Source organism: Haliaeetus leucocephalus, unplaced genomic scaffold, assembly GCF_000737465.1.
Source record: "Haliaeetus leucocephalus isolate CR32 unplaced genomic scaffold, Haliaeetus_leucocephalus-4.0 Scaffold339, whole genome shotgun sequence".
In the NCBI taxonomy this organism is placed as follows: Eukaryota; Metazoa; Chordata; class Aves; order Accipitriformes; family Accipitridae; genus Haliaeetus; species Haliaeetus leucocephalus.
Window position 1 is genome coordinate 802,441 of NW_010972775.1, and position 25,093 is coordinate 827,533.

General features: G+C 45.4%; 1 protein-coding gene across 1 annotated transcript in view; it reads right to left on the bottom strand.

Moving 5' to 3' along the window:
* The window catches only part of MYO9A (myosin IXA), a 153,589-nt gene that overhangs the window by 9,484 nt on the left and 119,012 nt on the right, over positions 1 to 25,093 (bottom strand). The window contains 18 exon segments of the mRNA XM_010571563.1: positions 447 to 508; positions 1,407 to 1,518; positions 2,213 to 2,260; positions 3,290 to 3,478; positions 4,164 to 4,280; positions 4,729 to 4,952; positions 5,548 to 5,705; positions 6,126 to 6,238; positions 11,225 to 11,437; positions 11,969 to 12,050; positions 13,624 to 15,264; positions 16,215 to 16,525; positions 16,760 to 16,909; positions 17,419 to 17,541; positions 18,571 to 18,681; positions 19,891 to 19,971; positions 23,540 to 23,662; positions 24,495 to 24,534. Of these exon segments, the coding sequence (XP_010569865.1) occupies positions 447 to 508; positions 1,407 to 1,518; positions 2,213 to 2,260; positions 3,290 to 3,478; positions 4,164 to 4,280; positions 4,729 to 4,952; positions 5,548 to 5,705; positions 6,126 to 6,238; positions 11,225 to 11,437; positions 11,969 to 12,050; positions 13,624 to 15,264; positions 16,215 to 16,525; positions 16,760 to 16,909; positions 17,419 to 17,541; positions 18,571 to 18,681; positions 19,891 to 19,971; positions 23,540 to 23,662; positions 24,495 to 24,534 (3,898 nt within the window).

Sequence of the window (25,093 nt, forward strand, 5' to 3'; positions counted from 1 at the left end):
CTTGAGCATCCTCCACCCACCCTTCCTCGCTCAGCTGTACTGCTGCTGCTGTTTGGGGACTGCAGCATAAGCCTGAGCAGGGACCAGTGGGGTTAAGAATAACCCATATTTCCAAGAATAACCCCACATTTCCAAGTCCTTAAAAGCTATAAAACGAGGCAGCTTTCTATTATTCAATGTGGTTACAAGGCAGGGAACATCACTACCGTATCTGCTGCATGACTGGGCAGATATATAGTGATGCATTGCTGCGTTACTCCCAAAATACATGCAAACACCAAAGCACTGGTTGGAGAGACCTCCAGGGATCTCTGGTCCAAGCTCCTGCCTGAAGGATGGTTATTGCCAACATTATACCAAGTTCTGTGCCTAATGTTTTTTTATACAAGCTTGGGATCACTGTCTGAAAAGTATTTAATGAAAGAAAAAGAATGAGAGACATTTACCTTTTTGGAGCACTTGGTTGTGGTTTTAAGACAGCACTTCTTGTGACAAGCATATTTACATACTGCAATGAAGAAAAAGAGTATTTAATAATCCAAAAAGTCAGATCACTGGAGAAATATGAATTAATATGAAACAAGTAGCTCCTCTCAGGACTAAGCAGCTCAAAAGCACATTGAATTTGCAGTTTCCAGGGGCTAAGTCTGTATTAGAGCCACTCAAATCAAAAAAAATGAAGCCTTTAATTTTAAAGGTCCCATATTTAAGTCCCTGAAACATTAAAAAAACCCTGATAGATCAACTGGGAAAATAATCCATGAGTCACTCTGAGCTATCAGACATGGATACCCTCAAAGAGGTTGGAAATAGCACCTAATTTGTATTCTTCCTGCACTGGACATCAGCCTGAAATACCCCAGGGTTGATACTTTCAACCTAATCACAGAAATGTTGGAAAAACCAAAGCAATGGATCAACCTTTCCCATTGGTCCTCTTCCATTTTCCCGATCTCCCCAAAAATTGACGTGCCTGGAGGTCAAATATGCTAAGCCAAATGAATTTGCTATGGTCACGAGACCCACAGGCATGCTCCAGGCTGAAGCCGTAGGGCATGTTTGCCATATCCAACTCTACTATCCTTCTTACCATGACATTTAAATACAGTTTGACCATATGGGATGAGCATATGACCTTACGGGATAAGATGTGTAATGCAAAGCTCCCATGCACAAAACTAACTGTACCACGAGGACTGGAAGGACTGCAAAGACTGCTGGGATGGACTTAACTAGCTGACTTCAGAAACCCTTAAGATCTGTCTCAAAAGCTCTTTTAATGTTAAAAAACCCAAATTATTTGAGAGTGGGGTTGCAGGAAACAGCAGCAAACACCTTTCAAAATCCCAAAACTCATCACTGTCAAACATACACATGAAAAAACAGACCAAAGAGTGTGTGCTTACATTTACAAACAGAAGCCCTGTCCATTATCCAGATCAAGGAAGAACAATATTCACAGTAGGTAGGGATGCTGTACTGGGTTGCCTTAAAGATGTGACCGTTGTGCTCTTCCACCTGCGACAATAAAGGTTGGGTGGTGAGAAAAAGGAGATGGGTGCTTAGCCTGCTGCAAAATGAGGAGATGAACATGGTCAGCTCTCCAACTTTTAGTTGTTATTTGCTGTTTTTGTTTCCTTTTCAGCCCAATAACCCCATAGGCAACCCAAACAGACATCTAGCCTGTACAGGAACCAAACAATCATGCAAGCAGGTTAGAAACTGTGTTTGACTGAGGTTGGCTGGTCAGCTTCTCCATGTTAAGAAGGTCTTCTATGCATCCATGGCCCCTTTTTGCTCTGCACCTGCATGCTTCCTAGTACTATCATATCCTCTAGGAAAAAAGGACATGTAATCTCCTACATTTCTGACATTAGAGATTTAAAACACACACCATAAGTTCATGCAGAAACCCAGAACAACACTTTCTGTTTTGCTCTCAGTTCTTCTATAATAACTCTTGACATTACGTTTACTGCCTTGACTGATGTGGGACATGTTTTCAGAGAACAACCTACAGCGATCCTTGATCAAGCAAACCAAATCCACCTTGTCCATCTTTCTAGCACGTCCTTTCACGGCTGCACATTCATTACAGTGTCATGTTCAGATCTTAGCATAGGACCTGTCATGAACAGGTCTCTTATCGCTCATCAGTCTGGCCACAAGGACATTAATTTTTTAATGCACAGGCACAGAGTGCTCAACTCACCACATCAGCTTCCTTTTTTCTTCTCTTTTTTCGTTCTGTTTTTGGCACCTGGTATTAAAAAGATATTTAAGCATATTTATGGGCAATTTCCCCAGCTAAACTGTGCAGAGGGCTTGAATCTAATGTTGCCCACTGCTTTCCAGCCCCCGCCTCCAGTGGACCTGCAGCCCCAGGATAGTCACTCTAGAAAACTCTCCTACAGATCACTCTGTTTTCAGAAATCCCCTGGACAACTGTCCCCATCTTCAGCTCGGAGTTGAGTCTAGCTGCTGCTCTAGCTCCAAGTCCAGCAGCAGTGACCTAAAGCTCTCCCATCTCATGCAAGACACCCAAGGAGAACGTGGCACAGCACTGCAGCTGGAGCTTATGCTCAGCCTGCTCCAAAGAAAACCTGCCTGCAGAGGAGCTTGGGGAGGACTTGGAGCAGAAGAGCCAGAGGATGGGATATTTGTAGAATAAACACCATCTCCCAAGTCCAGCCTGAGGTGCCATGGTTGTCCTCACAGACAACACAGAGTAGAGAGTGAGAAGATCAGGTTTGTGAAGGGCACACTGCAAGCTCTGACTGCTCTAAAAACTGTACCTAGATCCCGAGGACAGCCACTGCCCATGTCCCCTTCTTCTGCAACCCAACTGATGGTGAAGTGTGTGGTCACTTGGGAAGAGGTCAAGAGACTAGGAAAGCTTGTATCTTTTTCTCTTTCCCTCAAAGATTAGAAAAACCACCCCAAACCAAAAAAGAAGCACCAGGAGCTGCCTTTCCAACCATCCACAGTTGGTTGCAGCTTTGTCCTGGAGACAACATCTATATGTTGGCATTGGCCAAGGCCCAGCTCAGCCCAGATGTGAACTGGGGTTTGCTGAGCCCAGTGAAACACAACCAATGAATCACACCTTGTGTGCCAGCTTATGTTGTCCACCTCAGCTTAAAGCAGAAGAGAAGATGACAGAGGTTCCCATGTGTCTACAGAGAGCACAACCCCATGGAAAAACAGTTCCCATGTGCCTACAGAGAGCACAACCCCATGGAAAGAGAGTTCCCAAACCTTCAAGGGGCTTAAGAAAAGCACTAACTACCTTCACGGCGGTGTAGTCCAAGGGTTTGTACTCTATCATATATTCATCCAGGAAGACTTTGAAGGTATTGACCCAGACTTTAACTGGAGACTCACTCCAGTCCCTCTGCTCAAGCCTCATGGTCTTCTCCAGAATCTGCTCGAATAAGGCGTAGAGGTCCTTATAGCGGATGCTTTTCCCATCATCCATCTTTTAAGGAAACAGAAGCAAAAAGAAAAGCTATTTTTATACACCCCAGACTGCCTATTCTGCTCCAGACAATTATTTCAGCCTGACCGGCTTCCAACCGCTCAGGGGAAGTCCAAGTATGATTAAAAGAAGGAAAAAAGGATCATCTAATAGAGTTGTTTCATGACCTTTGGCAGGGTGGCTTCTCAGTGCGCAGAGCAGGAGGATGTTAAGTGCCAGCTCAAGCCTTAGAGGGAACTTTTCGTACAGTCTGAGCAATAAAATAGCTTTTTTTGATCACTGTGATCATAAGCCATAGCAATCATTGCTCAGATTGAGAAGTAGCAGAAAAGCAGAGCTCCACATTGCTCAGATGCCTTCACCACTCGCAAATGTAACACAAAGGTTTCCAGGCACTTCGGGTGGCAAATAGGAGTTTATTGACTTACTGTCATCTCCCATTTGACTGGGAGCAAAGCTGTAACAAGGAGACCAGATATCTCCCCTCAATGTATATTGAGAGCTGGCTAATGAGGAAGAATTCAAATTTACAGCTTACAAGACTAAATACAATGGAAAAGCATCCATCCTTTGGGACGAGCAGACCAGGAATGGAAGGCTTGGCAGCATCTCCACCACCAGCAAGACCCAGAGTATCTTGTTTCTCCTGGTGGTGGAAGATCTCACCCATCATCCGGTCACTTACTGCCAACGCCGAGGAGTAAAAGCTGAAGATGTTTTGTCGGAATTCCTTCAGCGCTTTCTTGAACACGACATCCACCAGTGTGTCCTTCTTGCTGTCCTCGTTATCCAGTTCATTCATCTGGTAAACCAAAGCAGTTTATGCACCCATACCACTTTCGCTGCAGCAGAACACCATGTGAGATGAAGCAGCACTAACAAGCAGCTGCTCCACCATGGGCAGACTATGTTAATAATGATTACAAGGTAGTTTCTCCTGCATGCAAACTAGAAACATGAGCATTTCCCTGCAGCCTTCAACTCCTGCCCTCCTAGGTCACCCATTTCTGATGCAACCAGGGGCAGCTCAAACCAATGGAAGAACTGAAGCTGCTGTGTTCATGCAGAACAACCACACAGTGCATGCACAGCTTGCCTATCTTTTCTCCCAAGCCTGCCCTGGGGCATGCTGTGCACCCTTAGATGAATTATTAGTATTGCTACTGCTGCCCGCGGGATAATTTTGTTGCCTCTGTCTGCTCTTCGAACTCTCTGAACGATTTAGCTGGATCAATGAGGACAGGAGTTACCTTTTTCAGGAGAAACTCATCCATGCTCTTCAAGTCGCTAGCACTGGTTATGATCTGCAGTGAGTCGTTCTGCCACTGCACAGGCTCCAGAGCCACGTTGCTGATCTTGACACTGCGCTTGCGTTTCACTTTGGGAGAGGGCTCCTTGTTCTCCTTAAACTCCCGCCGGTAGATACCAGACAGCTCGGGACTCCGTGGGGGGGTCAGGTGGTGGGGACCCAACTCTATGGGTGATAATTAAAATGGGGGAAAGAGACTGAAGAGCAGATAAAAAAGAATTCTGCCACTAAAACAGGGAGATGGGCATCAGAATAAACTTGTGGAGGAGAAAAGCACTGTGTGGTACTCATAGGAAAATTAAATGTTATTTCTCCTTTGGTCTTTTCCTCCTTCAAGAGGGGAAACACCTGTCCATGTCCAGATGGCTGCCAGGAGGATTAGCGACACAGAATTCCCTGAAACCCATTCTGCATCCCACCCTCTAACCTACTTGCCACCGTTTTAGGTTGACGCTGTCCATGAATTCAAGAGATGTGAACGAGCATGGACATTCAATTTGTGCAGCTTCCCAACCTGTTTTCCCACAGCAGCCTCAGCTAGACCACACTATCGTACACAATACTCCCATTTACAGATACCCTAACCCTATAGATAAGCCAACCTTCCTTGGTTCTATATCTTTACCCAAACCCCTATATATTGGGCTACGCTTGGTTGTAGCATAAAGCCAGATTTACACTAGCTTTTCCCTCTGCCATGAGAGCGAACACAATTTCTCTGCTCCTTACAACACCAACACCATGCCACCTCACCACTTACCTTCGCCAAGCTGCAAGCCAGATATCACCTCCCTGCCAGGGGCTTCTTGCTCTGCGTACAGCTCCAGCAGCTCAGACTGGGTAGCAAGCTTCTCCCGTTGGGTTTTCTTCTCACCCTGCTTTCCCTTTGCCCAGAACCTCATCTTGGCTCGCTGAGGCCTGGAAATAAGTCATGGAAAGAGGAACCGCCTTAACTACAAAAATGGCCTTCTACCCAAAACTACCGCGAATCTCCTGGACCTTCATGGTGTTTGAGGAGGAGTTAAATCCACACTACTTCTACCAGGGAAACCAGGCTACTCGTTCTCAGGATAGGCAAGAAACTCAAGTTTCATGCAAGCAATTGGGTGGTTTGGAATGGGATGTCTAGCCCACGTCATCAAAACTTTATTGCGATGTGAGCAGGATGCCTTTTCTCATTGGGTGTGTCCACAGTCACGTAGCAAAGGTGGGGCCAGTAACTTGTGTGCCAGCTTTGGCTGGTGGAGCTCCAAAGGAGCTGGGTTGGTTCAGCAAGGTGATGGAGAGCAAGAAGGACAGAGGAGGGACTTGTCTCCCATCTCCAGTCATGTTTCCTACCTCCCATCTGGAGCTAGGCTCTTCTGTGCAGCCGCCAGCTTCCCGATTTCCCCCTGAGACATGGTTTTGTGCAGTTTCATTTGGCCTTCCCCAGAGGCGAATCGCTGTACTGTCTGTAATGATTCCAAGCAAGAAGCATTTAAAAATGAGACAGTTCTTGGGAGGCCAGCTGACTTTTTTTTTTCCTAGCAAAAATTGGATATTGCATCTGTTACGCCTATTTCTATCTGCCTACAGGTGAAAACCTACACTCCTGTCGAGGTAGCTAGAAGTAGAAAAATATTTTAATGACTCCTAAGAAAGGCATTTCCTTTGCTCCAACTCTACATCAAGGTCCAACTTTCTTTCTCCTTGAGCAACCAATGATGAAAATCAGTGTGCAGCAAGCCACAGGTCTTCATCACTCAGCCTGCATAACTGCTCCACCATCTTGGTCTGGGCAGGCCAGCTCTCCATCCCAGAAGAGCCATGTTAGCCATGACAAAGTGATTTGTGGTGTTCCTAGCACCAGAGGAACCTTCAACCACATGGATCTGTCCCAGCAGAGCTTCCTCCTCCAACTCTTGTTGAGGACTTTACAGAAAAGAAGACTAAAGTCTTTGCGCCAAGGATATGTCAAAATGAACCCTTTCGAATGAAGGGATTTTGCAGCTTTAAGACAAAGGATCTCTGCTTTCGCCACCTTTTAAAATGCCCTGGGATCATTTTTAAGGGTGATAAGAATTTGCAATAATTCAGCCTAAGAGAATTCCATTAAATAGCCCAGAAACAGTCTTGTTGTATTTAAAAAAAAAATAGCAATTTTTGTTCTTTATTTCCAATTGCAGCTGTGATTTTGGAGTCGGACTCCTGGAGGAGAGACTTTCGGCATGAGGAAAGCAGGGAATCAGCCTGTATGAAAGGATTTGGGACATGACAGTCAAATATCTCCTGTAGTTTTTCCATCACCTAAATATCTCAGCTGAACGCACTGTATCTTTAAGCATTTCTTTTTCTTCTATTAAAAATATTTCAAATAAAGTTATATAAAACATGGGCTGCAGGAGAGTCACATTTACCATATTTACTCTTCTTCAATGTTTTATTTTTCACCCCTGGACTAACATCTCTACCAGCCAGGAGATGGCAGCACATAAGGCAAAATTGCCACTGGGAAAGAAACTGCCTAAAACATCAAAGGGTTTCTTGTTCCTGTCGCTCTTAAATTTATGTTATGATCGCATATAAATTGTGAATGGATACTGGGAAAAAAAACCCCTCAAAACCCATAAAAGTGATTTCCATCCAGCCCAAACTTACTTCTTGCTTTTAAAAAAGACCTATTAAAATATTTGCCCCCATGATATAGTTTTATTCTTGAGTAATTTCAACCTTTTAATCACTTTCAGTGCTTTGTTTTTTTAAAATAAATGTATTTTGTGGGGGCATTTACTCCCTTTTTTTCTATCTCAAAGCCATTTAAAGCACATTGGTATGTGCTGACAGTGGCAGGCAGGCTAAGGGGATCGCCACAGCAATGCAGAGGTTGCTCTATAGGACACCATGTACACTTTCTTTTTTAAATATGTATCATATCTACTGCACAAGCAGATCTAGGATACAGATTTTGGAGTAGAGCAAAGCAAGTGAAACCCCTGGCTCATGCAGAAGACTTTGAGTCAAAAACATCTGTAATGCACTTTTTTAGACAAAACTGGAAGAAGGATTTTCTACTATTACTATCACCACTTCTCTCTGCTCTGCCCCAATTCTTGACCTACTACCGTTCAGTGTTTCCTCTGCTATCACAGCAACCTCTCCAGCTTTTGAAAGTAAGGACTAAAAGGCACTTTTGGTGCAAGATCCTTCTGTTTGAGGGACTCCTCCAAGAAGCTCTGAAGGGGAAGGTCCTGGTCTGGATAGTAAACCTTCTCAGATGTCAAGACAAGCCTCTGCACCAGAAAATCCCCGGCCAGGGAACACCACAAAGCATCTTATGCAGGCAAATGGCAATAGCCAGGGGTCTGGAGTTGTCCCCTGGACAAAGAGGGGACCAAATATTTTTCCTCTGAAAGAGCAACCTGTATTTCACCCACCCGTGCTAGCAAGAGATAACTATGGCCAAGAGACAGGTCCCAGCAGGCAGCAGTGCTATGTGCTGCATTGAAGTGCTTCCTGAAGTGCAATGGTCCCTCTGAATGGCTTAGGACAAGAGATCTTCTTTCTTTGCTGGCTCTTAAGGTGTGGTTGGGATCAGCTGGTGACAGACACTTGGACTGATGTTTGTCAATTCATGGCTTTGGTATGGAGGTTGGAGCAAAACGACTGATCCGTTACCCAGGTTCCCCTCTCTAAGAGCCTCTGCTGAAGGAGGATGTATTCAGAAGGTATTTCTGGTGTGGTTTCTGTAACTGAGGCTTTCCATTTATTTGCTGCAGGAAAGCTCTCCAGGCTTAGGTGCAAAACAGAAGAGGTATTAATATGTGCTGACCACACATATAGCCAGGAGCTATTCCTCCCACTTGTACTTGTCTCACCGCAAGGTAGGTTAATCCTTGCCTATTCACTAGCCAAAAAACTCAAGCAACCTTTGAATGCTTGGTCTTGTCAGGAAGCCCTTTAACCTTAAAGGCACCTTGGAATCAACTGTACCTTCAGCAGCCGCCTTATATACTGGTGCACCTTGGGTTTCAGGTCTGGCTGAAGATGCTCTTGGTCTTTGCTGCTCTGGGGTACCCCAGACTTAGGTCAGGAGCATCATTTTCTGGTGGACCTCTACTTACCAGCTGGTGATACACAATCATTGACTTGATGGTCAAGAAACCAATGGGCAAAACAGGCAGGTTCACGCCAGTGCAGCTGGTGAGCAATCACATGCTCAACTTCACAAGGTTGCATGTGATCTCTCTTTCATCTATCCAGCAGCTCTTGGCTGCTGAGCAGCACATTAAAAGAGGCTTTTTTGGAAAGTTGTAGCTGGGGGCGGGAGCTGTATGAATAAGCTATTCACTAGCATGGAAACCAGCCCACACATGGTGGCTGCCTGACTTGTCTTCATGTGAGCATCACAAGACACAACGAATGTATCTAAATAGACATCAACCTACTTGAATTTGTACCCAAACCAAGATGCACCAGTATTGCTCTGTCATTGGCTGCTCCATCACCTACAACACCCAACCGGGCTCTGCTAATAAATATGAATAAGTGGTCCCTAAATTTTGCTACTTGTGGCAATCCTGACCCAGCAAAGCCACAAGCCAAAGGGCTGGTCCCAAACCTGCAATATAGAATACAGATGGAAACACTGTACACGTTGTCAGGACATACAGACATAGGGTATCGCTGAGCACACGACTTCACGGGTAGTGTTTGCTAGAAAGCAGAACTCAACCGCACAAGGGGTGAATGTGCTGACTACCAGTTAGAGCTAGTGATGGAGACCAGAGTAGAAGAGGGATACGGGGTAGACAAGAGACAGTTGGCACCTACTACTACTTGCATGCGTTGAGAGCTGTTAAACCAGGTGAGCAGAGTCCCAAAGAGCATTTCCAAAGAGTGGAATGAATCAGGTCCCTCCCAAGGATGGAGCTTGCCAAGCACGAGCCCAGCACCTTTCGCATCCCAGTGGGAAAGATTGCTATGGCTAAAAAACCCCTAGCGCTTTGTAAGAGGGTAGCCTCCAGGAACACAGCACGGCACTGCAGGTAGAGCGCAGCCCCTCGCCCGGGGCTTTCGCCAGGCTATGTAAAATACTACATTTTACTACATAAAAATTCTCCCTTTCCTGATCTACAAGCAGGGAGATGCGTGAAGATGCAGCCAAGTGATCTCAGTTCATACAGCTGCGTCTTTCAATCAGGTTTGGAGTAGTCCTGGCTCAAAACCCCTGGAAATTTATCAAGAGCAACCTTAAAAATTCACTGAATTTGTAAGTCTCTGCCCTCTTCCAGCAAGAAAATTATCCCGGGAAAAATTCATCCTTTATAATAAAAGCTGCTAACAGAAAAGTCACGAAAAGCCCTTCTTGGCCATCTGCCTTTCTTGGAAAAGCAGATTTTAGGATTGCACGAGATGTTTGCCGGACCCATGGCAATACTGCAGCACAATATAAATCGCTGACTTTGGTTTTCATGCTTTTCTTTGGTTTTATACTCAGCTCCACATCCAGCACCACAGCTGGAGCAGAGGAGCAAGGCAGCTCTAGTCAACACTCCACCTGAGCTCTTACGGCAGGAGAGGATTCCTGGTGTTTATCCACACTTCTATGGTAACATCTCTCCCACCTCAGAAAAAAAAAAAAAAAAAAAAAAAAAAGGGGGTTGGAAGCCATTGGCCTCTTCCACTCCTGAAACCTCTCGGTTTGTGATTTTCTAAAAGCAGCTTATCCAGGCAGGAGATTAAGCCTGAGATGCAAATGCCCTGCAGCACAGGCTCAGGCAGGATGGTGCTGCAGCCCACAGACCTGCCAAGGGACACCAGTTACTGTGCTTGAAAAAGCCACTAAGGCTGTATTGTTGTTATGTTTTTTTTTTTAAAAACCCACTATTTCACTCTCACTGTATTTTTATTGCCCAATTTACATGTTTTTCCTTCCTCTTAAGACGCTGTCTGCCAGCATTGCTCCGATAATTGAGGACTGAATAATCATCGGATACTGTGGCTAAGGGTACAAAATCAAAAGTTATAGTAGGTGCAAGATTTATATTGTTTTCTTTGTTGTCTGTTGCTTTTTGGACAATATTTGCTTTGATCTTTTCTATGGATGTAAATCATTTTTAGAGCAAAAGGATCCTAGGGGGACTTTGTCATTGAGGTTAAAAACAAACAAAAAAATAGGTAGCTGTGCAATACAAGTTGCAGTGCTCCAGGAAAGCTATGGAAACCATAGCTGATATTGAATCAAGCCAGAAAACATCCCCACGGCCAAGAAATACAAATGGTTTCCCCATTTCGCATCCGTTTCTGCTGTGTTCGCTGAGTTTACCCATCTACAGCATCCTTGGAAGTGGTAGAAGCAGCGGTGGAGGGATCAGTGCAGCTAAGGTTAGCAAAGAAAGGCTCCCGCAGCTCCGCTCACTCCCTTGTTTCATTTCCCCCACCATGTTGGAAAAAATTACCATTTCGGAGTCACTGTAACAGGCCTGCCCCAGCCGGGCTGCAGGCACTGCCTCAGGATGAGGAGGTTGGTCAGAGGAGAGAAGGAACTCAAAATTGCCATCGTAATCATCTTCCTCCGTATCCCCCTCCCCATCAGCAAAAGTACCTCTAGTCAAGAAATCGGAGCGCGTCCGCGCCATGCGGGCTTTCTTTTTATGGGTCGGTCTGGGAACCTGCTTGACCAAATGATAAAACAAAACAAAACAAAACAAAAAGTTTTTTAAAATGAAAAGGAGATTCTACCAATGTTTGGCATCATAGTGTAGCTCAAGTACAGCCTTAAGGCATCTCTGAGTGACATTGCACCCCACAGAGGGGACACAATATTATATCTAGTGCAAAAAAAAACCCCAAAGGACCAGGAAAAACAAAAACCAAGACAGCACCAGGTGAAAATGGAGAATCACGGATGTTACTCAGAAGTACATTAAACCAAACCAAGACAAGACTGCGTTGGACAGTGTTTGCCATCAGGACCACAAGATCCTTTTTATCCAGAGCTGCTATGAATTAATGTTATGGAGGCCTTTTATTTTTAAGAGAAGGAGTGAAGGTTGCCATACCATATCCCCCTTCCCTATGTCTGGCAGCCCTTGTGCTTTATAGTTAACTTCTTTGAAGCTTTTGAGGGAAAACTGGCACAATAAGGGTTTTTTTCCCTCCCATGTTCAATTAAAAGAGAAAATAAGCAAGCCACAACTTACCTCTCCTCTGCCAGACCCCGGCATCTTAAATGGCTTCCTAGCTAGTTCACCCTTGGAAAGGCACTGATGATTTGCTTCTCTGCTGAAACACAACAGAACAGAGATGTTTCATCTTCTCCTAAAAGCCTTCCCACCATGCCAGCCCGGCTCGCAGGAGCATACAAGTGCGCAGCCCAAGCAATCAAGACCAAATTGCAAGTTTGAGGTCACAGGGGTTTTGGCATCACTTTGAATTCTTCAGGATTTGAGTTAATACCAAAGGACAAGAAGATACAAAGTTCTGCCTGCCAACTCTACCCATCATGGTTGTTACGGATGGTACCTATTCACTTCTGGATTCTCAAATGTGATTGTTCTGTTGCAGAATAAAAAGTAAAATACAGGAATTTTAAATTTTTTTTTCCTGTTGCTTGTTCTGTGAATGAATCAGAAAAAGAAACAGAAAAAAAATTTCTGGGGGGAAGACCATTCTCAAATACTCACTTCCAAACCAATTCTCCAGGACCTCCTGCAGATTTTCATACAAACTGGTTCAGGAGGAGAGCATCCTCGCTTTGCATCTAACACAGCATTAAAAAATACACCCACTTAAGTTGCTTTTTGCTCAGCTCACTCTTTCTACCATCGCTTCTGACTAAAACCCTCACCATGCCCATGCACGAGGGATGCCACTGGCTCTATCAGGGGGCAAAGGACTGGTTTTTTTATTGACTGCTCCTTTTCCCCATCACATGTGTCTGGACTTATTTAAAAAACATGCACAAATTAAACGCAAATCTCCTCCCGTCGCAACAGCACATAAACCACAAGACTACTACGCTTGGCGGTACCTTGAGTTCTCAACAACAAACATTCACCGGTAGCTTTTACCTTGGAAAGGGCACAGCAGGATTTGGAGGGGGGGGGTTATGTCCTTTTTGAGCTAAATGGCCAAAAGCTCTCCAAAATTAAGCATGGTAGCTTAAGAACACTATAGAGTGGGAGCAGATGTTGTCCCAAGATCTTGCTGTGGTCTCTAGACCTTGTGCTGGAGCAGCCCATCATTTAAGCAATGCAACGGAGCTGAATGACTGCTAAGCCCATTACATGTGTAATTATCTATGTAAGTGATATGCTGTCAAAAGTGCATTTGCATCCCAAACTCTCTTCAGACACTATTTTTTTAATGTGCAATGGTAAGATTGTCCGAATGGCTTTGCTGGCTGTGTTAATTATATAGTAAATGAGAAAGATGATGAAACTTTCTGCCTTATCTAGTCACTTCTACTCTGACCACCCAAAAATCCTAAGAATGTTTTCTTCACCTTTTACCTTGAGAAATAAACTCCTATCACCATTCACGTAGGGTAAATGAAAGCAGTGTCAACCCTCTTTCTGTTAACTACTTCACCGGTTAATGTCCATGATTATCTCCCCTGGCTTACATAATGCCCATCACGTAAAAGATCAAGAAATCGTATTTCCAGTTCTTTTTCCTTTTCCTCTGATCTCTGCCTGCTCATTGCTAGAAGATAAGAAATCTGTCTTTGTTTCACTAGGGGTTTTGTACAGTCTCCAGAAACAACATTCTAGATCATTTGCATAAAATGGTCTCTAGCAGAACCAAAAGCCTACGGAGAAAGCCTACGGAGAAAGCACATCGTCTTTTTACTCACTGGAGGCCAAAGGGATTGTCTTTTGGCGTGAAGAACATAGCACTTGCCCTTGTCTCCTCGGTGGCCTGGTTGGGCGTTCGGGGTTGCCGGAGGCGCTCTGTCCTTGAGAAGTGGCTGCCTGGGAGGTCCCTGGGGTCCAAAGCCGGTCTGGAACGGCACCGGGGTTCCAGCGCCGATCCTGATTGACCTTCTCTTCGCTCCATGAACATGCTGACAGGTCTGTCTTTGGGGGCACTGTGGGCTGGAGAGCTTACCCTGGTCCCAACGGTGAGACCTTTAATGTCCACCGATGAGGTTGGAGTCACACCTGTGGTGGGGCTGTGCTCCCCTCTGCTCTGGGGGTGCAGGATGAGGACCGACAGAGGCCGGCTGTCTGGTTTTTTGGTTGGTTTGAGGGAGGGGTCCTTCATTCTGCTCTGCTCAGCCCTCTGCAAAGCCTCCACCCTCCCTTGCTGCTCAAAGGCTTTGCGTTGTCTCTCCAGAATTTCCTTCTGCTGACGGATCTGCTCCATCATTTCCCTCTCATTTTGCAGCTGAAGCTGCTTTTGCCGTTCCTCCTTCTCCACATTGAGCTTTTCCAGTCTCTTGATGACTGAGTCTGGAGAATGTGCCTGCGCTGCAGTCACTGTCCCGTGTTCCTCTCTCTTGGTAGAGGACTTCTCCTCTTCCTCCCCTCTCTGGTCTGGCTCAGAGTCCTTTCTGACCTCAGAGAACGTAACTGTCCTCTCCTCTCTTTCCACTGCTTTGTTCCTCAGGTTATTCTCCATCAACTTTACCTTCACATTGTCTTGTGGTGGAACATAGAAAGTAGGTAGGTTGCTGGAAAGGAAGGTTTCTCTTGGATGTGCCTTGTGTATAACATTCTGGGGGTCACAGACCACGTGCTCCTTCACGGTGAGGTTATCAGGTGGCTTCAAGTCTGAAGGCGTTCTTCTGCAACCGGGTAAATTGCTGTTCACATCTGCCGCACAGAAAGACTTCTCCTGCAGATGAGCCTGGGGACTGCTAGGCAAAGAGTCAGTGGAAAACGACTGCACATCTTGCTCGGTTAAAACTAAGGAAATGAGTTTATTACTTGGGGTATCTTCACAGCTTAACATTTCAAAGCTCCCTTGAGAGCTTTCACTCTCCGGGGTTCCCTGAGGGGAATGAAGTGCCTCAGATACAAGCTCGGTGGACCACCGCCGCTCTTCTGAAGGTGACAGCCCGCCTGTGGACCGGACCTTGAGCAGCTCCAAGCTAAATTTTGCCTGTTCCAGTTCACGCATCCTCCGGCTTTCTCTTTTTGCACGAACCACTTTTTTCTGGTTGAGATCCTCCAGTGACTTGGGTCTCTCTCTCACAGCGACCTCCTCTTCAGTGTCCATCCCGCTATGGCTACTGGCTCTCTCGTGCCTTTTGTACAATAAATTTGCAGAAGTATCCAGTGGGTCCATGTGATTCACCCGATTATTCTCCATCAGTGATTTATGTTCCTTTACAGCTCTCACTCGCTCTTCAAATGAGCCATCCTCCCACTTAGATGGGTCGGAGCCCTTGATTTCCAACGCATCATCTGCCTCCAGTCCATCCTCTTCTCTAACTGACAGGCCATTCTCCAGCTGCATCTCTTTTAATCGCTGCTCTTTCAAAGCTCTAAACCTACAAGAAAGCAGAAAACCAGCGTGTTGTACCCCCATGCCCACTCACGTCCCTTCAAGGCACTGCACTGGTGCCATTTCATCACCACCACCATCATCACCTCACCACTGGCAGCATCTCAAGCAACCCTCCTTGCACATCTGGTGCAAGATAATGCGAATGCACATTCAGTTTTCAACCTTCTCCTCTTATGCCGTCTCTCCTACTCAAGGATTGCTCCAACGCACCTGAAAGCTCCTCTCGTGCTGACGGCAGCAGCTCCAGCCTCCATCCCTGGTCTAGCTCCTTTGTAAGCTGATGGAGCTGGAAGATCTTAACTCATCGCACCCCCGTGGCTTCTCCATCTTCACCATCCTGCCTGGGCTGCCTCTGGTACAGCTAGTAGGGGCTCATGCCCTGCTCCAAGAGCTCTTTGCAGCTCCCAAATCTTCCACCCTATGTCAAGGTGCTCCACACCTTGCAGGCAGCGCCTCCGGAGAATGAACCAAGACCTGCCCTGCGGCCAGCAAGCCAAGGCATGGCTGGAAACCCTCTCCCCTTCTCAGCAGCTGGCTCCAGTATCTCCTGTCCCTGTGAGACAGCACAGCAACCAGATCGGCGAGGCAATCTGAGTTAAAAATAGGCTACTTAAACTGGTGCTGCTGCCAAGGGGAAAAAAAAACCTCACGAGTATTTATGGCCTCGGCTTTCCACTGCCTACGTGCTCCAACCTGAAATAGATTGCTTATTCTACGAGTAGGATGTGCAGCTAAATAAACTCCTTTGTTAGAAAGTATGGACAAACGAAGGATTAGGGCAGGTCGCAACAGGGTCAGGGATCCTACAAAGGGACACCATCCTCTCTAAGTCACCATAGTCTGAGCAGTGCCCAAATTCACATCAACCACCCCCCTCCCCAATGAGCACCATCAGAAAAAGTTTTCTTTTTCAACTGAGGCCAACAGCGTTACCTTTGTCGTGCTAAATATCCTCTGCACACCGCTTGCAAGCAGACGACTTTGCTTCTGCTGGCTGTGTACAACTGCTTTGCGCGGTGTCCTCGCCAGGCTGCCTGGATGCTGGTGGCTGCGTCATGCCGCCGCTTGGCGTGCTCCCGCCAGCAGCTCTGGATGAGATGGGCTGCAAACTGCATCTGCAGGAACCTTCGCCTCTGCACAAAGCCACGCCAGTGGGTCTGGAGAATGACGGCGGCTTTGCTGAGGACAAGAGGGTCCGGAGATGGCTCGCCTTGCTTTCGGATCTGGTAACTACGCCAAAATCTCTGCAAACACAGCAGGGAGTTCCTTGTAATGGGTGTTGCGTGGGGATGGGAGAGCACCTGCCTTCATGCAACTTTTCCAGCTCTGTCTCCCCCATTCCCAACTTATTACAGCACTAGGAGTCAAATCCTGATTGTAAGCTCCTTCCTCGGGGAGGGGACCTGATTCTACCCATCAGCTGTATCCGCAGGATTTGTGGATCGTAATTTGCAACAAAATCAGGCACCATCACCTACCTGTATGATCACTGCAGCTTGCCTTAAGCTCAGGAACTGCCTCCTGCAGAGCATGCTGCGGAACCAGCGCTGCAGCAGTGTGATCCGGCGCAGCACCTCCTGATGCAGCAGGTCCTGCAGAAGCTGCCGCTCCCGCTCCTTTACGAAAACCTGGCCAAAAAACCCCAAAAACATTAGCATGGAAAGCTTCCGAGACCACAAGACAAATGATTTAATCCTCCTGGTTTCTGTGTCCTGGATGCCCAGAAGAAAGCTCAGCAGCTGATTTTAGTTAAGCCACCTCTAACAGGTTTCTGCAGTTTCATCTACAGCCTGTGACTGTCCAAGCTCTGAATTACAGAGCCTCTGCTTTCCTTTCAGAGGCGGCAAAATGACAGCTATCGTATCAAGCTATGTCTACAAACAGATACAGTTTTTTGAAGGCTGCCTCGTTACAACCAGGTTTGTGACTTGGTTAACACAAACCAACAATGTTCCTTACTATTTTGTGCTAACAATATTCAAAGCTTCATTTAAGCCATTGGCTTCTGGGAAGCAGAAGAAAAATAGTTTCATTAACTAAAAACATATATAAGATGTTAATTTATCATTACAGAAATGCAGGCAGATGTTAAATCTGTATCTTAAATGTAAGTCTAGAGCTGAGGATAAATGTTTACCATTGTTCTTCCAACTTGGTAATTGTCTGGATCGAGTTTTATTTTCCTGAAGAAATCATGGATATTGTGCTTAGAGGGGCTGATCCCTTGTGGCAGAAGGACATGGAAATGGTTCACAAAATCCTGAGAAAGAAAAAAGGAAACACCAAGATTTGGTTAGATGGGTCCTGCTGTGTCCTTTTCTTCTGTAAATAACAGATTTGCTTCACTGGTCTACATGAAATGGGATATATCAAGTGAGCAGAATGACAGCATTTTACGGACTGCGGAACACCAAGTTTCGTCCACCATTTGTGGTTTGATGGGAAACACATCAAAGCAGGCACCCAGCAATGTTCAAACATCTTTCAGCGTGGCAGGAGAGGTTCTGCAGAACCCATGGGGTCATCTCAAGCAAAAAATGCTCCTAATGCTCAGCAAGGGCTGCTACAGAAGGGGGCTACCAGTATATACAAAGCATCTCTGAGATGCTCCATCGGTTACCGCTGTGAGGACTCAAAGAGCCGAGGAGGTATGAGAGGAGAGATCCTCCCAAGTCAGGTTGGGATCCACGCTCATGGCAAAAAAAAAATTGAGCAGTTTTCCTTTTCTAAACAGCTGCTGCGCAGGACATGACATCTGGCTCAAAGCAGCTGCCAGCAGGAAACAAATCGACACCAGCAAAGCATGAAAGGACTGACATGTGTGCAAAACCTGGCAAACACATGGAAAAGAAGAAAACAGGAAAAGCTGGACAACTCCTGAGCGGTGTAGAGGATGCCAATCACCGTCCCGATGGGACGCAGCCAGCACTGACATGACAGGGTGAACACCATTCCCAGGTGATTCCAAAACACACACAGAAGAGCACGTGCAAATTGGATACCTTTTTTTGCAAAAAAGAAGTCCATGTTACAAAAAAACCACTGCTTTTGTTCAAAACCCATGATGTTATCTGCAGAGGGGCTTGTAGCCTTCACCTAGGTCTAGACCAGCTTCCTAGAAATCAGCAGCACAGCAGTGGACCACTCCATGCCAGACATAAGGTCATTACATCCACTGCCTTGCATGAGCTATAAATTCTTTACCTGTTAAAAACCCAAGCTAGCAACACTCAGACAACTCTGATAATGATGCTAAAGGTGGCGAAAGATGGAAAACGTTTTACTCAACCTGGAAGGAGTATTTGCAGCTGTATCCTGACTGGCGAATGCGAACGGTCTCCAGCATCCCCGTGTACCGCAGCTGCCTGAGCACCAGGCTGTCATTGAACCGCAGGGGCAGCTGTAAGGGGAAAAACAGGCCAACGATGAGCAAATATTTCCTTTAACTGAGGCTTTTAAGCATGCGGATGGGTAAACGGATTCAGCAGATATAGCACATCTGCGTGACATGCATGTTGGCAACAATGCTAGGGGAGGGAGGGAATGCGGGTCCCCAGGAACCATACTAATCCCACCAGGGTTGAATCCTGTTTGCTTCCAAGCAGCCATTAGATGGAGACTTTCAAACAGCTAACTAGATGTATAAAACCATAAAGAAGGTTTTCTGGAGCCCCCAAACTGAATAAGACTCTGCCAAGGTCACAGCTAATGGGTAAGATTGTGAGCAACTAAATAATCTCCAAGGCATAAAGCTTCATCTGTAAACATCTGGGTAAAACTCCAATGGATTAATCCCCAAGAAAGCGTCACTACTGCAACCTTCATTTTAAACTTAGCCCATGAGACAAATGCTTAAAGTAAAATTCAAGAAATATGATGCATCACTGAGTCAGTTTGAATAACATAGCTTATTCTAAAAGTATCTGCTTTTACCTATAGAAACTTTATTTTAAAGAAGCTTTAGGACTCAGTAACAGCACAAACGAATTCACAGTGCTGTAAATCTCTATTATGGGTGGCAGGAGCTTCAAAGGAGTCATATTTATTTATTAAAATGAATATATTTTTCATATAAATTAAAACTGTATATTTTTTATATACGTTTCTACAATTTCAAGAAAAGCCAGTGCAATTTATCAAGAGCAACACCCAAGTGATAACATCGATACTTCCCACTGCTCATATATAAGTATCTTCTAAATCCAACTCGATTTGGGGCTTTCTTTTGTTTTTAACCCCCTTGTACTGGGTTTGTGTGGCAAGGTTTTGGTAGCGGGGAGGTTACAGGGGTGGCTTCTGTGAGAAGCTGCTGGAAGCTTCCCCAGTGTCCGACAGAGCCAACACCAGCCAGCTCTAAGATGAACCCACCGCTGGCCAAGGCCGAGCCCATCAGCGATAGTGGTAGTGCCTCTGGGATAACGTATTTAAGAAGGAAAAAAAGTTGCAGGACACACAGAAATGGCAGCCGGAGAGAGGAGTGAGAACATGTAAGAGAAACAACCCTGCAGACACCAAGGTCAGTGAAGAAGGAGGGGGAGGAGATGTAAGAATTTACAAAATATTTCCAAGATGATTTTTATCAGCACTGCTTTTACGGGATGGGATTTACCTTTTCAGCGTTGGATCGAATACACTTGACAAAATAAGGTTCTGCTTGGCCAAGTGTCTCCATCAGCTTGTTAAGCGATGCCTGCAACAGAGAAGACATCTTCAGTCGGGAAATGGAGAAGAGACCACGATGAATAGTGAAAATCCAAGCGCTTAAATCAGAAAATTAAAAAATTTGAATAAATGATGAGTAAACAAAGCAGATGAGAAATTGTTCCCCGTAACGAGTGTTTCAGCCCAAGCAACTTGGCTGGTTTTGTCTTTGCACCCAACAAATTAGCTAGAAATAAATATAATGCTGGGTTGTATTTTGAGATCTCCAGTTTGACCTTTTCACATCAGCCACTGGAGCCCAAAGTCACATCCTGCTCTGCACCAGCAAGCCTCTTCTAGACATGAGCGGGAGCTCCAAGACAAGGATTTACACCTTGCACCAAACAATCACTGGTATATTTTAAGTACAAATAAAATTTTCCTTTATCAAAAGTGACTCAACGCAGCATTTATTCCTGATTTTTAATGGTCCAAAATTTATTGCTGGCCTAAAAATGAATTTTCTTAATGACAGTTTTGCAAAGGGGAGATCTGGAATTTGCAATGATTTTTGAAGCTTGTGAACCCTAACCACTTCATAGGTTGTTTTTAGAGGAGAATAGCTTCAATGCTGCCATATTCCTGCCATATTCCTCTGCTGCACAGTTGCGATCACTGAGAATCAAGGGTTTTCCAGGTTCTCATTTTATATTTCCCCTTATTTCTGCATCATTATTAAATGTCTAGCCCATAAAAATTTATATTGGCATCATTGCTATGCCCAACTGCTCCAGCGGGATGTTACGCCGAGTTACTGCTCCACCTCGGAAATCTTTGACTCTCTTGAGACGAAGCACAAGCTCTTTGAATAAAAACATACTGAAAATCAGAGCATGCTGAGTCAGACTGCGGCTGGCTGGGCTCCTCCACTGCATTTTTTTTTAATCTCTCTAATTGTCAAGCACATTTCTGACACGGTATTAGTAACGTGCTCCAGAGTTGATTACTCCTGATTTTAATAGCATTTAAAACTCAGCTGTGTAAAAGAGACTCTGTTGCATATTTACTATAAGCAGAGTTATAAATTTTTGAATATATGTGTTACTAAAATGGCATGATATTAGAAGGAAGAATTTTGCCTACAGATCTTCTTGCAGGAAGCCTTTTCTTCTCCTTCTGATCATTTTAAAGACATCTGTATGGGAAGCCTTTCATGTTTAGAATAATTTATCTACATCCAGGATCTGGGGAAGAGTAAAGGATGGACCCCACGCATGTGCGATGCAGCTGCGTTATGCGTGTATTAACTGCATGCAAATTGCCCCAGCGTTCCTATCCCAGGGAGCAGCAGGAACACCACGATGCGGCAGACCTCCACTGGCACACTCTTGGTTTTCTTAAAAGTAGACTGAAATCACTCTTTTTTTACAAAAGAAAAAAAGCCTATTAGGAGATATCAATCAGCAGTGATGCTGCAGCATCCCACCGTGCCCCACACTGGGCTGGTGGGAGGGAAGCAGGGGACTCACGGGATGCAACCCCTTTGCCAAACAGCCCTGCTGAAAGCCCAGCAAGCAAAGTGCTCCCACCACTGGAAATTGGATCGTACTGTGACCACTGGCCCCGTAGGAGGGGGTATTTCCATTTCAGCAGCAGCCAGCGACATCCCGCACAAGGCAGATGGTTCAGGCAGCCTCTGCCATCTGGCGCGAGCTCTGGTCATCAGGAATCCGTAAAGGACATGCAAGGTCCCTGGATTAACCCCGTACCCTGCTCCTTTGTCCCTCTGCCTGCAAAACTTTCCAGCCACCCACTCTTTCACCACCTGTATTTGGTCTTTCAGGGCGCGAATTGTTTCAGCATCACCCCATGCTAGACAGGGCAGCATCCTTTTCTTTAGGGTACCACCTGCATGCAGGATAAAAGGGGAGGCTATAAATCACTGTGCTGGCGTTTTGGTACCAGCGGTCTATTTTTCAGCTGTGAAAGCCGTCACTCCTCTTACAGCATCCTCCAATACAGATAATTCGCCTATAGATTACTGTAAGTATAGGCATGGTTAAAATCAATAGGAGACGGAGCAGCTGCAAGCCTGATGTTCAGGCATTAGCCACAAGGCAGCATTTATCAGCAACTGCCCCCCCGCCCCGCCAAACCCCATGATAGGAAACATTTGTATTTCCTGCCTGTGACCCAGTTCCATGTGCTGCAATTTTATTAGCCTGCTCTTGATAAAAAAAGCAATCTTGCTGGCTTGCACCAGGCTGCTCTCTTGAGAAAATGCTTCTCTCTTACAAGTGCTAAATGAAATTAGGGCTGGAGTGCACGGCGTTTGTCTGAGAGGAGAAGCAGGCAGTCATACCAGAGCTGCCTCTGACTTAAATAGGTTTTTATTCATTTAAATAAAAAAAGGATGTGTTGCAGGCAGAGCTTCTACATTGTCACATCATTGCTGGGGAACATCAAAAAGCATAAGGAAAAGGGTATTCGAATGACCTGCTATCCTGCGTAGGGGGGAAATCTTCATGGTGTTTAGTGGCCTTTTATTTGTACGTGCTGTAAAAATATATGTAAAAATCTCAATCATGCACCCTGAGGCTTTTCAGAGTTTCGTTTGAAGGATGAATAGGTTTTGGGAAGGCATTTCACTTCAAGACATCCCTGTTTCAATCCCCTCCATGGTATTGTATGAATTAAACTCTGCAGAAGTGTATTTTAACCAGCATACCATCAGACTAGACTAAACTTAATATATATATACACACACACAGATGTGCATTCTGCAAATTATATATACACAGATTTTTATGTGTGTGTGCATGTATATATCTGATTACTTAATCTTATCCAGATCTACACATGGAGACTTTCTAAAATTGACCCACATCTCCAAAAAAATCCCCACCAAAATTACAAGTCAAAACTAAGCCAGACTTGCTTAGAAACCGATTTTTAACTGAAAAGCTGCTTTCTAATGCTACCACCTGCTTATGCATGTGTCTTGTAGCAGTTTCCAAGCCCTGATGCGCATATTGGAGGATTATTTTTGCTGCAGCTATTCCTAGGGACGGCTGGCTGGCACACAACGCCGACAACACAACAAATGCTGTATCGATCCCTCCTCTGAATTCCTCTGCCTGCCTGGAGATAATGCAGCAATATTTTGACCTTTCTGCCCCTATTAAAATTCATGTTCTGGCTGGCTTGAAAACAGATTGAATTTCAGATGCTGAATGCAAGTAAAAAGACTGTAAAAACATCATTTGGGGATTTTGCAGTTTCTGGATCTGGCAGAGAAAGCGCAACGATGCGATGGCTTGGAAAGTGAGGTACCAGAGGACAGGAACGCACCAACCTCTCTGCTTTGCAGTTCGTGCTCGTGTCCCATCTTGCTCCGCCGCATCATCCCCCACAATATCCACCATTGCTCTTGTTTCCCTCCAATGATACCATTTAAATACCTGCAGGTGTGTCTCAGCTTCCCAAAGCCATGTCCTCACCTGAATTCATGTCCTAAACGGTGGTGAGGATGGGACAGGACTGTGCCTGCAAGTGTCCTCCTAGGCACTTGGAGCAGGTATTTGCTTTTAATTTACCTCTCAAAGGCAAAAGATTACCTGGAACTGGGCGCTGATGCTGGGTGGTTTTTTCTTCTTATGGAGATGGAGGAGAGATTTGGTAATGCGGTCATGCAGTGTCAGGTTGGTTAGGTGCTTGAGGGACTTCACGTCCAGCATGTGCTGTGGAAAAAAGAGAGACTGCATTTGTTCTTGATAAATACAAGACTGACTAGATGCTATATTCCTCTTTATACCCTCTGCAGGGCTTCCTTAGGTGACCACCCTACTTAATCTTAACAGGAAACACTGAGGGACAGCTTGAAATGTAGCTCTGCGCTATTTGGCCAGAGCCAGATCCCCAGGATCATGTTCTTCCGAGCTCCTCTGAGGACTTGCCCAGGGCATCTTTGACCATGGGAAATTTGGCTTTCCTACCCCACTAAGGACTGCACACAAATTATTCACTGTTAATGAGCAGTTCATTGATTAACTGCATCTGTGCCTCTCCAGGTGCAATGTACATGCAGGGAGGAGTAAAACCAAAGTTTGCTCCTCCTGATCCTCTGTTCCCAACCCCCAACGCAGCACCAGCAAGGACCACAATGAGCATTATTCTTCTAGGTACAACAGATCTCTTGGCATCTCTTAACATATAGTAAACGCAGCCAAGATGGAGGGAAACTGAATATTAGACAAGCCCATTGTCTGTCAGGTACCAGCCCCCTTGCATAACCTACCCGCTCATTTTAGTTTAGGGATTTCATTACCAAATTTCACCAGCACATATGTACTCCTTCCCAGGATGAGTCAAAAAGGAGCCATACAGCACTCTCCTAGCACAAATCAGGGCTGAAATCCTTTGGTTTTTATGTCCATTAAAGAGCCCTGAACAGAGCTGAGCTGACCAAGGTCTTGATGCAGACCCAAGCGGTCTTCCTCACACCCATCAGCATCTCATCACTGTACCTACCGTCTTAACCCAAGCAAGGTTAAAATGTTGCTTCCCACTCACCTTTGGGAGATTGGGTTTGGCTTTGAAGTTCTTATTTCGCCTGGGGAGATAATAAATGGCTCAGGTTAATCCATGCGTGCAATTGCAGAATGGAGGAGTTTATGAAGCAAACCCTTCCAAATCCCCTTTAGCAGCCGCTTTCTATAACCTGCGCAGAAACTGGGCTGCTTCTGCATGCTGCAAACTAGTTTTACAAATTTAGTGGCATGGGTTTGAGAGGGAGGTATCCAATCAAAGGGAATCATTACATTGGAGATGATGGGATGCCGGTAATATGGGTAAAGCAAGGGAGCGGCGTTGTGAAATGACTGACCACCCTCCTGCTTTCTCATATCCCATGTTAACTCCAGCCACCCCAGTGATGTTCTCTGAACCTTCTGATGAGGCTGCAGCATGAATCATCAACATTTCCCCACCTAATTTGTAATGGAAACTTTGATATCACATTAAAAAATGTGACTACATTACATCGCTGTCATATCTTGAGACTGGTTTGACCAGCAGATTCCTTCCTTCTCTCTCTTCCCTGTGTCTGTCACTACAAATGAATGATAAGAGTTAAATAAATCAGATGCGTAAAACATACTGGGGTCACTTTG